This window comes from Ylistrum balloti, unplaced genomic scaffold (genome assembly GCF_031769215.1).
Source record: "Ylistrum balloti isolate Yb309-2 unplaced genomic scaffold, AGI_CSIRO_Ybal_v1 Utg370122, whole genome shotgun sequence".
NCBI lineage: Eukaryota > Metazoa > Mollusca > Bivalvia > Pectinida > Pectinidae > Ylistrum > Ylistrum balloti.
This window is the reverse complement of record NW_026782138.1, coordinates 50,531-65,571: the sequence shown is the minus strand read 5'-3', so window position 1 is coordinate 65,571 and position 15,041 is coordinate 50,531. Positions and strand designations below refer to the sequence as shown.

General features: G+C 33.8%; 1 protein-coding gene across 1 annotated transcript; it reads left to right on the top strand.

Annotated features, from left to right (window-relative positions):
• The first annotated feature begins 5,865 nt into the window (after window positions 1-5,865).
• On the top strand, window positions 5,866-10,771 carry LOC132550417 (sulfotransferase 4A1-like). Its single transcript, XM_060214479.1, has 5 exons — window positions 5,866-6,037; window positions 7,032-7,343; window positions 8,262-8,359; window positions 10,026-10,212; window positions 10,656-10,771. The coding sequence occupies exons 1-5, from the start codon at window positions 5,866-5,868 to the stop codon at window positions 10,769-10,771; spliced, it is 885 nt and encodes a 294-aa protein (XP_060070462.1).
• The last annotated feature ends 4,270 nt before the right edge of the window (window positions 10,772-15,041 follow it).

Genomic DNA, 15,041 nt, shown 5'->3' with positions numbered 1-15,041 from the left:
TCACTCTTTTACACCTCCTTTTTGAAAAGTGAAATATCAACTATTAAAGACATCTGGAATGAAAGAGACAAAAATTGTATTGATAGTACATCCCTTGAGAAATTGAGAAGAAAAATCAATTGGATAGCTGAGTTTTCAAATGTCAAATTATCTATTCCACAGAGACTTATACAAATTATAAATGATCATGTTTGTAAAGAAAAAGAGTTATATATAGATAACAACTTGCTTTTAGTCATTAAGAATAATACCAAGAATAGAAAAGAAATGGTTTCGTACAATTTACTTAAAGTACTACTTCTGTAGGAATTTTGAATCCATTGAACACTTATTTTACCACTGCAATTTATGTACAGTAGTTCTTTTCGAAAATTGAATACAGAATGTCAGACAACTTTCCATGGAAAATGAACTTCTTGATGTCATTAGAACTGAAGATAAATTCATGGTAAATTGTGAAGATAAACACAAACACATTAATATGACAATAACTACTTGTATGAAATACACAATATGGAAGATAAGGAACATTTTGAAATATCAACACAAAAACATTTATACAGAGTCTGCATATATATTCCATTTCTCTGAAGGATAAAGATAGTTACATGTCACTACTTACTTCCTTTTAAATTTTCAACTTTGTAGGTAGAGTCCTGTTTACAGAATTTTTTCTTGATATGAACTGTTATTTTCCTAACTACTGTTTTATGCATTAATTGTAATAGCATTGAATTTTTTTTCAGTTTTCAAATTGATATGTTAACAACACTAAAAAACGTATCTTGTTTTGACAGTGTCCGGTTTGGTAGGGCTTCCCCAAACCATTTGACACGGCGAAGTGTTTGTTTTTGTAAATTTAATGTTTATATCAGACTTGGAGATTGACAGTTTTTATGGTCTCAAGGGAGATAACTCTAACTAGGAATGAAAGGAGTGTTTAAGAGGATGAAAGTTAACATATGTCGAGTGAAAGTCCTCTTGTATGAGGACATATTTTAGATTATACTATGATTGTATCATTTTAAGAATTATTGTTTATACTAGATTAAAGTCGTAACTTGTGACTGTGATAACGAGCTGGTTATAGTAGATCGGTACACATATGTGTAAGCATTTAATATGGTGTCCTATACAATATGTTATTTCGTTTAATACGATTGTATTTCAACCCGTAGACATATACATGAATTACTGAATGGAATAAATACGTTTTTGTAGGCATTGGGGAAACATTAGTAGACATAAGTGTTCATTTCATCAATATTTCAAAATGACCAGCTTATTTGAGCAATACAAATTTCAAAATACAAAGAGGTATCACAGTAGTGTATATGTAATTTTTCATTCTTTACATAAATTGAATTTTATTTGAGGTTTCGAAGTGCCAGACAAAATTTTACATCTGTAAGACTATTTTGTATTGATCTACCACATATATAAAAAATGCAGGCTGAAATTGGATTTACAAAGTTCAGTTTTCCAGTTACAGCAAATAATACATAATAGATTTCAAAACTGTACCAGATAAAAATAATAAGAAATTTCATTTTATCAAAGTTATTTGTTTGTGGTATATAGATTGTTTTAAATCCTTTGTTAGTACATGCAGCTATATATGTAAACACCTGTGTTGTTTGAATCAAAAGACATGTGTCATAGATCTAGATCCCTAACACTACATGTTGAACATGTATTATATAGATGGGAATCTGTATGTGCGTCATCCCTGATCAAATATATGACATTTTTTCTTCTAAGATTGTTAAATCTACTGCAGTTTTCTACCTGATTATGACATATGATAAATTATCAGAGGATGTTGTACATTTCTAAGCAAAAACCATGTTATGTATTTTTTTTTCTTCTGAATTAATATCAACTACTGTAAGAGATTGCGGTTCAAATTTAGTTAAACATGTGTTGAAATCATTAATTACACATTATTGTATAGAAAGTACAACATTATAAGGATCAGTTCCTATCGTTCTTCATCAGAAATGACAATTTATATCTATACATTATAGTTTGAAAGATCCACAAACCTCTATAATCTTGAATCATCTATAATTAGGAGAGTAATTTGATAAAAATAACATCACAATGATTGTGAACCTCTCAACCCCTACTTGCATGAATGTCTGCAAATTCTTGTCTTGTATAGTGTATTCATGTAAGATTTGAATTTTCTAAATTGCTATTCATAAAGGAACTGACTTCTAATTATACCTTGTGATAATATTCCTCAATAAATTATGTCAATGTATTTATTTGTATTACTGATATGATACTGCCTTTACGTTCTTTAATTTCAGAAGAGAGTATTATGCAAAATCAGATTTAATCTAAATTATTTGTTTTTAACTGCTAGTAAGTGCTACAGTTAAAACGCTTCAATCTGGTACAAATAACTAGTTTTGGAACATCATCATAGTTTAAGTAATACTACTATTACTATGAAAGGCAAAATGTTTCTAGGGAAATGTACATATCTTTTATCATTCGGTAAGATACGGACTACAAAAAGCATATTTTGAGTATTGTTGTGTCTAATCTTTAATAACATCTTTGAAAAAATACCAGTGTCTGTTATGATCATTTAATTTAAACAGAAAACGAAACCCCACAAATAAAGTTGAAATATCTAGACATTCAGTTGACCAACCAAGTTTGAACTTATCGGCCATCATGACAACTTAAACACGTACAGAATAAACATGTTGAAAAATTAATTCTATGTTTTTACTCAATGAAGTTGATGTCCATCTGATGAACAATATCATCACTGTCTATATCATTATTTGAAAAATACCAGAGCGGCTATAAATATAACAAGAGAAATAATTGAATACTGGAAGAAACAAATGAAATCAAAACTTCTGAAAATTCTTATGTTTTTTCAGAGTTATCTACCCTGGCATCTGAAAATAGATATTGAATAATGCTTGTAATTGCATTTAGAACACTTTTTCCATAAACCAGAACTTTCAAAATGTGTATAAAATAACTTTGTATTCAATGCTTCACAAGTTAAATTTTTTATAATCACAATATTAACGTTTTGCAAAAATTTCAAATTTCTGTTGCCGTGGCAACTATAAAATGAAAAAAGAATTGACTGCAAAGATTTAATACACAAGTTCTTTTTAGTTTCATATCATATATTCTGGTGGTTTACAAAACTGTTAATTCTGTTATTCAATCCTTTTCTTATGTAGTGAAAGCTAGAAGAGCTAGCAATAAAAGCATTGTTAATATGGATTCTTGTGAAGTTAAGGGATCCGATATAAATGGAGGAGGTTCTTATCCTTATGATTAATAGACGATCTAAATAATTCTAATACCGAAGCATTATTTGCTCGTAATTCGTCTTTTTAATATTACATGATAATCATGTGGAGTTTCCTTCGTTTCCAAGCAGGGTTAGTTCTTTTCGTATACAAGAAATGTAAATGTCTGTAGACAAAGATCAAATTATTGGATCCCATATCTGCGGGCGCAGTATCATACCAATCAGGTAAATCTTAAAGAGAGGGTTTAACATCAGGACCACTAAACTGTGTTTTGTTTTCATAGGAATGGTGGATCGAATAGAGTTAACACGCTTAGAAAGCTAATCCAACTCAGTCAACAGGTTTTTATTTCACCAGTTCTCTGGCATATTTTTCAACAGATTCCATAGGTATCGAGTATTTCATATTCCAATTAACAGGGGGAATTAACGACAATTAGGACCCTTCATGAGAATTTCTTGCAGCTTAACATTTTGAATAATGCTTAAAGTGCACTTATAGTCAGTTTGATTCCTTGTGGTTCTGCGGGATGGGGACCATATAAATATCAAATTTGGTTTAAATTGGGGTTTACATGTCAAGTTTAGTATTGCCTGGTATACGTCATATTAACAACTAGTGTCATTTAAGGACATACCAGATTTGGGTGGTTGAGGAAAGCCGGAGTTCCCGGAGAAAAACCACCGACCTGCGTCCAGTTCCTGGATACCTCTTTAAGTACGCCTCGAACCCGCGACCACGTTTTGGAGGGCTAATGATAAAGAAAGTCAGACATCTTAACCTCTCGACCACAACGTGTATGTAGGTTTCTGCAAAGTTTCATCGATACTGGTTTATAGAATTTTAAGGTAAAATCGAAAATGTCAGCTGTTTACGGACACACAACGGATAAGTTGGTTAGTGAAAAAATGGATGCCAAAATTAGTCGCATATCAGATCATGAAATGGAAGAAACAGGTACAATACTTAAACCTTATACGGCATGTCTGTGCACAAATATTATCTAGATAAGCTTAAATCAAATGTAGAAATCGATGGGGTGAAGAAATATTGTGAACAGGTGACAAGTCCACTAAGAGGGTTATGAAATATCATGAACTCATGCTTAACACGCCTTCGTAAGCCAATGCGCGCCTACAAAGGGATCGATACATGTTCCATTAGAGAGCTTATAATAATGTATTCACTCCTGTCAGAAGCCGCTTTTCTCCCTTGGAGTAATTATTCCGTTTATTTCAAGGTCTTGTCGTGATTCATATAGAAAATACCGGTATTGAAAACTGCAATGTCCTTTTCATGAAAAAAGAAGTCCAGTAGATTTTTATGATGTGCTGGTGTTCATATTTCAACGTTTATAGAAACCAAAATAGACTTTTGCTCAATTGTGACACAATGAATCGTAACAAACGGAACAATGGTCAGTTTAATGAATGTCTGGATATATACTCAAATGCAAGAGTAAATATAAGCATAGAACTTCAATCATGTTGTTCTTTTTTGTTTTCTTTGAAAAAAAAACATTTATTGACTGATAACATTTAAGAAAAGCAGAAAATGTTGTAGGTAATAAAAATGACAATTTACCGTTTTTAAATATATATTTCTATGGGTATATATGGGGATATTTTTGCACTGCGGTATACTCTGTCGAATTCTAATTGTGTACCGAGCGGTGATAAACACTACACTAGAGTGTCTTTTGTGCAGTATATGGTTGTAAAAAGAGATAAATTACCTTAGACGAGACAAAGTGTGCATTTGCCTTTAACTGTATGTACAACTGTATGCAACTATTGTACATAATGTTGAGATATAGCAAGTACATTATGTAATACATCAGCATTTTTTTGACCGATATGCACCTTGTATTTAAAATGTTACGGTATATGCTCATATTCTATATAACATAATACAGAACTTCTGATATATAACTTCGCTAGCTGGCGATTAAAAGCAGGTAAGTCAACAACGCGAATTCAGTATTTCACGATTCATCTCGTTTTGTATTTAAAAGCAAACTGAAGTGCTAAATAAGCAAGAGACTATTATAGTTTAATACTTGATATTCACTTATTAGTTGCTTTGATTATTCGTGTACGTTTTGAACAGTTACTTCCATTATCTTCTACATTGGTTACCTGATTAACACATTTTAAAGAAGGTAGGTTTTACAAACAATGACATGTAGTAGTTGCAGCTTTCATTGGACAATTATTGCTACATTTTAAGATTACCATTCACTTGATACTTAATGTGTTATATTTTAGTATGGGAAATGTATATATTATTTTGATAAAGTACGGGTCTAATACATAGAAGCCTATTATTTTGACGCCTGAAAAATTATAACTATATCAATGTTTCTATTCAGCCGTTACTAACTTTTATTTATATTCATAAAAGAACATAGTATCGTTTCAATAATCAAGGAATTCATTGGATTCTTTGAGAATTCGTCTTGAAAACGACTTTTCGTGCCACAATCCTGCTATGATAAAAAGATGATAGCCAAAATGTGCTGTTTATGTACAGCTCTAACAGTTTTTGTTTCGTGTTAGAAGGCAAGTCAGACATGGATCTTGTCAGCCTGACAGACGAAGAAAAGAACCAGTACAGTTACAAAAGGTATAGTGGTTATGCTTTCCTCAAGGAAGTAGTTGGCAACGTTGGAGACCAACTGCGGGCTATATCAAAACTAGAATGCAAGCCCGATGATGTTCTCATTGGTGTATTTCCGAAGTCAGGTGAGCATTGTTGAAACTTTTTTTTCAAATCAATAATCCAGGATTTGGTTTATTTTAGTTTTGCTTTGCTTGTCGTCCCAGCATACCAGCATGTGAACAGATTCATAATCTAAATCAAGAACAAAGGAAAGATTTGCACAGCGAATCCTGAAATGGTATAAAGATAATAAGATCAATTATTCCAGTAGCGTTAACATTTTCTCTGCTTCATCGACGACAAACACACCATGTGAATTTTTGTTAATCCAAGTAAGTAATGTCACTTTCTTAAAGGAAAGCAAGTATACAGCACCGCAACCAGTAGGCAAACTAACGAGAATGAAACACGTCCAGCTTCATATTGCACAAGGAAATTGAATATTTTTTATTGAGATTACTATAACCTACAGGTTTACGATTCACTGTGTTATGAGCTTGCCATCTGACATCTTACAAGAAAATCGTGATGTCGGGAACAGAATATTGAATATCAATTCTTAACAACAGGTCAAAACACCGTTCATATTTTCACTATTTACATATGTATGAGAGAGTTGGGATCTGTTTAAATCTGTTGATTGCCATGGTCATATCTTGTAGTGCAGACTGCCTGCTTTCAGTTAGTTTTGAGTTTATCAACGGTTCATTGGACGGTATGCACTTCCTGACCTTTGCTTTTAAGTTTATATGACTATAAACGACATGGGAGACTAAGAATCACGTCTTTGCAACAGACTATGCCATATGAAGGCGATGCTGGCCACTGTGTCCTCCCCTATCCAATGCTATGATAACAATATAGTGATACACTGTAAAAACACCATTGCGTGACTCAATCATCCGTGGAAAGGACTATAATAACTTTATATTATATGATTATGTTCAATATGATGTTGTTTTAATGTTTTTTGCAATAACTGTTGAAATATAATTAAGGTACATTGCGATCCTCTACAACTCTGATAAGCTGATAATAAACTGAACAAAATTCAATAACATTGATGTTTCTTTGTAGGCACACACTGGCTCTATAATACAGTCATGATGCTTCGTACCGGATCACTGAACTATCACGGCACCCCTGTCTTAATGGAATATCAAGACATTAGTAATGTAGAGAACATGCCGTCACCAAGGACATTCGGTTCCCACCTGCGGTTTCGATTCCTTCCGGAGCAGATGAAGCTTGGTACAGCGAAAGTTATCACAATTACTCGCAATCCTAAAGACGTGGTTGTTTCTGTGTACTATATGTTGCAGAGTTTAGGAGATGTCGGATACACGGGGACATTTGAAGGTCTCTTGAAGCGGTTTTTCTCTGAAGAAAGTAAGTTTCCAGATTGATAACTTGGCCGTAGCATTAGAAAATGGCATATCATATGGCAGATTGCTTTGTTTTAAATTGTATAGACAATGATTTTGATTTTCCTGAAAACTGATGAACGATGGAATAACCGGTTGTATTATCATCTATCGATGTTTCACCATTCAGTCGGTAAACACTACACATTGCTCGACGCTCTGCTTCATGTAATTCAAATCAAAAACAGGAAACTGGTTGCCATAATACCGTTACTAGCTAGATATTTGTTTAGTGAGGTTAACTTCGAAACCCAAATACTTTTTTATCGAGGCTAATGCTGGTTGGAAGAGTATTTTACATTGCATTATACTGAGTATTTGAGATGGAGAAATAGCATATGCAGATATGTTAACACCCTTTTAGCTATATCAATATTGCCTTCCTTCAAGCATGTTTTATCAAATGAGCAATCTCCTTTCATATAAGTCTCGTTAAAGTTTGCAAAATATTTGTTTATAGCTAGGTGTTTTCGAACCATCTTATATTAATTCATACTGAAGATAAAGATATATACAGACGTCATACTAAAACGACACGTTTGCAGGTCAGGAACCAATTAAGATTTGCTCGAGGCGATTGATGTGGGGATCCTAAGATATGTTAATAAGCCAAGATTTGGACAACATTAGTGCACGATTTCAAAAGTTTGCTGAAACTAAAATGATCAACTTTTACGAAATTGTGTATAAAAGAAAATCTGAAGTAGGTGATCGCGGACGTCCCGGTACCGATTTGCCGGTACCTAATATTCGTGTCGCTAGGTCAGGAGCTGCGAGGAAACCGACATATTTGAACTAATGAAAATGAGATTATCTACAGTATGCGCGTTTAGAAGAAACTTAATTACCTTTTCGAGATACCTTGATTATTGTTTATGTACAGGTTTTTGGGGAAACGGATCATGGTTTGCTTGGATGAAAGATGTGAAAGATTGGAAGATCAGTAATATACTGTGCATTTCATACGAAGATTTTAAGCAGGTAAATCATTATAACTTATAGTATAGCCCGGAAAAAAACACAACGTTGAAACAGGGTCATTCAAAACTATGACATTTTTCATTACAGCAACTGCTGTATGGACATCTACTTTGCCAAAATGCCTAGATTGGAAAAAGTTATTATTGTGCACAATCATAAAGTGTCGATGTGTTTAGGGATTGAGTTTGCGTTTGGGAGTTGGCAAGTCCGAATTAAGTTTTGCGATATACTAAGCAAGTAATACTTATTTAAATTTTCAGGCAAATGGAACAATCTTTACTACAAAACTTGAACAAAAGATTTTAAGATATAATCTACAAACAATTATCTTTGACAACCATTAGCTTACTCAATCATTTTCAAATCAGCAATTCTTTTTGTCGGTAATTTTCGATAACTCCTGGATATATTTTTCTCGTCTTTCATGTTGAGGTGTCCTTGGACCGTTGTTGTGCTCTTTGGACTATGTGACTAAAAATGTGGCCACATTAGCAGTTAATGATTATTTTCGTTATTCGATAGGAGATGTGTTTAAATTTTATAGGAGTAAGAGCAAAGAATATAAAAAGAGGGAAACAATGCAATGTTTAAAGATCATATTAAGATCAAACGATGGTAGGCACCAAGATCCATATGATAAATATACAGTTATTGAAATGATGTGTGAAGAACCCTCAGCATTTCCCAGATTTTGTTTCTTTAGTTCCGTATTTCCATACGCTATGAAGTAAAATTCTGTGATTGGTAGATATTGACAAATGGTGAGATATCAATTTCGCCGCTCTTTCATTGCCCGTCGTACGTCTATCTTTCAAAAACTCTAGATAAGATAACTTTTCAAGTTGTCAAATTAAAAAGAAAATCTCTCCGTCTGTAGCTGTGCAAATTCATATTTAGGATTGCATAATCAATAAAATGAAAATTTACTTCTTGCATTTTTACTGATATTATTCGCAAATTTCGCATATGTTCAGTTTTGGATTTGAAATGAAAAAAATTAACAACAACAACAAATGCAGATATGAAGATAAAAATCCATGACAGATAGTTCTTGGATATCATTCCAATTTGCCTTTTCGGTCCTTATGGTACATGTTAAATACATATCAATATACAGAGGGTTTGCACACATTTATGTACAATAAACATTGTTCAAATGAAAGGTATATTTTACTCCTACATATGTAACTTACATCTGGAGTGCAGAGTCACATGGAATCATCCCCCGAATCATCATTCAATCATCTTACTGTTAAGTCACACGTGGAAACACGTAAATATGATAATGTTATGATAAACATCACCGTCGTGATGGTGCTAGTGTTTTGGGCAACATGTGAATGCGAGAATCTCTAACGACCCCGCCCCTTCAAAACAAAAGAATAAAGCACGATATATCCGTTTGTATTCATTGCCAAATCACATACATATTACATTGTACAGCTATTAACCTAAAGGCACGGCATCTATTCTTTTGAATGGTTGAAAACTGTACGTAACTAAAAGATCTCTGTATGTGAGTCATGTAAACAGACAATGTAATTACCCCAAATCAGTGACTCCTACTTCTAAAAATCTACTATGGCGACTTTATATTGGTAGGTCTCAAACCTGCCTCATGTGACTCTAGTCTTACACTGTACTGATGTTCTTTTTCTCCTTTTAGGACACGTTTGGAAATATTGTCAAATTAGCTTCATTTCTTGAAGTTGACCACGATAATACCTGTCTGAAGAAGGTTGAACAGAAAATTAGTTTCGCTGAACTAAAAAAAAGTCACAACATTGTGTCCCCAGCCAGCGAGCGATGGAAAGACATTACGGAAGAGGGACATCTCCCAATATACAGGAAAGGTAGAGCGACTGAGAAAAAAAAAACCAATTATTGTACCCGTGAAAGTGATCAATGTTCACACTTCTTTGTTCCAATTAACTTCATTTGAAATCGCTTAACATATTTTTAGTGTTTCATTCGGGACCTAGTTTTGTTCCTTCAGCGTCAACCTACTGATCTACATAAAAGAAAACTTCCGATTCTGCAGGGGCTTACAATTAGTCGTTTTGTACGAACATGCAGTGTAATACAACATACCCTATTCTTGCACTCTTCTTTGTTACCTTAGTAGAAAACATGTAGAGACCACATTGATTTTGTAATTGGTGCCTCTTACCTCTTACCACATGTGGTTGTATTCAGCAGGAATATTTTCTCGTCACTTGCATAGATCTGTTCGGAAAGATTTACAGATATACACACGAATTACCAGCAATCTTAAGTTTTTATTTGATATTTTCAGGTGAAATTGGAGAGTGGAAAAACAAATTTACTGTAGCACAGAACGAATGGTATGAACAGATGTGTAAAGAAAAATCAGAGGAGTTTGATCTTAAAATGGATATTGTCTATGAATGAAGGACTCTCATCTTCTAAAATGGAAATAAGGCACAGTAGCTATATATTGTCTGGAGGATGGGAATATAGTTTTTACACGCGCTTAAATTTTAATGTGTAAAGGTAATGAGACGTTTGAGCAATGTTTTCAACCATAGTTTTATACATATACATCAAATGTAGTCATCTGTAATAACCAAGTTCACATATCTATTTTCTAATCAGAAATATGCACTCTATTGCATGTACAAAATGAAGATTAGAATGACATTGTTAAAATTGTTATATGTTTTTTGTGACCCATTGACGTAAAGGTCAAATTTAATATCTTAATAAATTGAGTTTAATTCAGTTTATTCTGTATTCTTTTAATTCTTTTTAATTCTTCAAATGTAGCAATCAATACAAAACACAGCAAGTGTGAATTGCTCGTTGCAAGTTAATCTGAACAGAAGAAAACTACGTTTTTATCGATATAATCTGTTCAAATGTTTTTCCCGACATGCCGGTAAAAATCATACTGTATTAAATATATAACCATCAACGATATATCATTAAAATATTTACCATATGTAAATACACTAACCTCTATGCGACATGAAATATGGGTGTCTTTGCCATTGAATTGCTGAAGATTTTCAGCTGTTCCTATATTGCTAGCGAAGTTAATCAAAACATTCACAGAATAACAAAATGATGTGATGATTCAGACAACCGTAAGTAACAGCTTGCTTTTGTCTATTCAGTCTTTTTATCCCTTATTTCTGAATAGATTTACCATAATTTGTATCCTTTTCATGAGTCAAGAGACGGCAGCATGTTCAGTTTGGAAAGGTCCTTGTCGACTATAGCACTTTTACACACAAAAAAAATTAACATGAGAAATATTCAGATATTTTTTACGTTTGTCGCCTAAGCCTGTGTAAAAGAATAGTGTAAATGCCTGTAACACACAAAACCAGTATGACAAACGTCTTTGATACGCCATGCCAAGGTTGAATGAAACTGAGAGGAACCGGAGCCGTCACCGTCTTCCTCATCCTGAACAATGTAAGTGTGCTGTTCTGGTATGCACCAGATGTGTCGCCTACAGAACACGTGTGGAATGAAATACAGCGACGCTTACGTCGCCTTGAAAATCAGCTGTTGACGTTACCTGACCTAGCTCGTGATTGTAAGAATACGGAATGGTATTCCCCGGGCTATTTAAGCAAACTCGTCGCATCAATGGGCGTCGTTGTCAAGCATGCATCGATTCGAATAGTGGACATACACAGTATTGATGAGCTGAACATTATTTTGAGAACGTCTGTAAAACTGATTTCTATCCACGACGCTGCCTAGTAAGCATGTGTTAAGTAAAGGTAAGATAAAACCTTGTTGAAAGCTGTTGTGCCATCAAAGTTGGTTCCCTTAGTTTTACATTTAATCCAAATAAATCGATAACGCACTTGCCCAATTAACTATATTACTAATTTATGATCGCCGAATATTTAGCATATATATAACGTTACCTCTTATCCTAAACCTACCCAAAGATCGAAACTTCACCTACTGTGCAAAGTGTTGAGTTTTGACCTTGATTTGTATCACCTCCAAAGACTTGTTGAACAATATTGAACACAAGAGACTATCTTGTTACACTCCAAACCTTCATGTACACGTGTGCCTTTCCTAATATATAACAATCCCTAGCACGCATACAAGTAAAGCCGACGTGGCCTTTAATTACTTTATCTGACAATTATAACTGAGATGTTAAAAACAAAATCTTATATGTCCGATAGTTACTATACAAAGCTTCCAACAATATATCATATATATCCCATATACCCAAACAGATTCTTAGACGAAGAAGACTTATTGGATTCCAGATTTGGTGGTTTAGCGTGTAAACCAAACTAAATATATCATTTAACATTCTTGCTAGAATACTGATTCAAACGGTTGTAAGAACATTGAATTTTTATGATTATCAGGGAACATCACGGGCGGGCCCACCAGGGGAAAGCTGAATGTGGATACGTAAATGAAGAGACCTTGTTTTGTATAAATGATGGACTTCACCCCCTTAAAGGGGAGAAATGCAGGTAGGTCAAAAGAGAAGTTGTTTTATTCCTTCAGTAGAGTTGAAGGAATTTTACCATATTAGATCAAACATCCAGAGAGAGAGAATCAATTTGCATAAATGATTTGTCAAGTTACCCTAGAGTCTTAAAATGGATTAGGATATATCACAATATTCTTAAAATAATGCATCTGATGACTGATCGAAACCTACAAATGAATTTCAGAGAACAATTCAGTACAGTTGGGAGAAAGCTGACATTGGTGTTTACTTCACTTGGTAGTGCATACGCAATGAACAAGATAGATTACTAAACAATACATTGCGATGTAATTCTGGTACACGTTCCAGGAACGACATTTATCTAAACATTTGATTTCAACAAGTGTAAGCATTTATGCAATATCTGATGATATTGACAGAAGTATAAATAACAAGGCTTAAATATTTTGGACTTTTTAAACTACAGCATAGTACACTGGATGGGTAAATATAGCTCAAATGGTATTCGTTATTTCTAATATATGGTTGTTTTCATCATAATGTATGGATTTCCATCCAATACAAAGCACATGCAATATACATTTAATACGTGATTTAGACAAAGCCTTCAGGATGGATACATTTATCTCACACTAACAGTATTGTACAATAGGATACACGACAAGGACAACAGGTGATTATCTCACACTAACAGTATTGTACAATAGGATACACGACAAGGACAACAGGTGATTATCTCACACTGACAGTATTGTACAATAGAATACACGACAAGGACAACAGGTGATTCTCTCACACTGACAGTATTGTACAAAAGGATTCACGACACAGACAACAGGTGATTATCTCACACTGACAGTATTGTACAATAGGATACACGAGAAGGACAACAGGTGATTATCTCACACTGACAGTATTGTACAATAGGATACACGAGAAGGACAACAGGTGATTATCTCACACTAACAGTATTGTACAATAGGATACACGACAAGGACAACAGGTGAGTATCTCACACTGACAGTATTTGTACAATAGGAAACACGAGAAAGGACAACAGGTGATACAAATCTAGTACTTTCCACCCCGAATCAGGATAGTGTGAAATCTAATAAAGCTATGGGACCTGACATCGTTATATTGTACAGATTCTATAGCAAATAGATTTAGTAAGAACATGTGAGATACGTGATCAGGCAACATCCCCATTTATTAAAACGCTGCTGGTATGTGCAGAAACTGGCTTCTCGAGTCGGCCCTTCATCATTTACATTAGTTAAGTGCAACACATTAAGGATTTCTTGTATCGAAAAGAATAAATATATTGAAACGAGAAAGCATACCATGGGAGATGTGTGGAAAGTGAAAGAAATCTCTATATTAAAGGGCTACAAAGAACGACGGGCAAAAACTTTTTGAAATATGGTTGAATCAAAATGCTATTCACGAGAACACAATCTCGAACGAAGAACGACAGCAAAATTTTATATTTGCACTTGAAAATGACGATCGGTAGGTCCGGACAGGTCGATAGTTCATTGTTAATATCATGGGCTATGTGGCAAAAACAGAGTGGGTTACTCACTTAGCATCAAATAGATATGCTTTATTACTGAGGTCCATATTTACCACTTACCTGTAATGGTTTCTTCTTTTTAATAGCAAAATTAGAATGAGAGAAATATTATTTATAAAGGGAAATGTATCTCTAGTTCCTCTGTAAACATTATTGAAACAACGAGAAGGAAACTGAAAATCAGTATTTACAAAATGTATTTATGGCTTATCAACAATAAGAAGACGACCAGGCCAGGGGGAGGGGGGATCTGTGTAAATAATTATTGTTCATCATCTGTTCACACCTAGGTATCAAAGACATCATTCAAATGGAATTTTAGTATTATACGTCAAGTGTTTGTTTAAAGGTACGGAGAATTTAACAGACTATCAATACACGGTAGTAGCCTAGATGAAAACACACAAAAAATACACATGTACATACTCATACTGTGATTGTAATCTTGAGATGATCGTGTGTTATCATGACAAACACATTAACCTCTTCAGATTAGGACTTGTTTTTATCGATTTTTTGTGTATTAGTACTAGGTTGACGACCTAGGAAATCCTTGTATTATATCTATCGTCCATTTCGCAAATGACAAAACCCTATGCGAATGGTTGACATTTTTCTTTCAAAAGTTACGCAGCGTTTATATT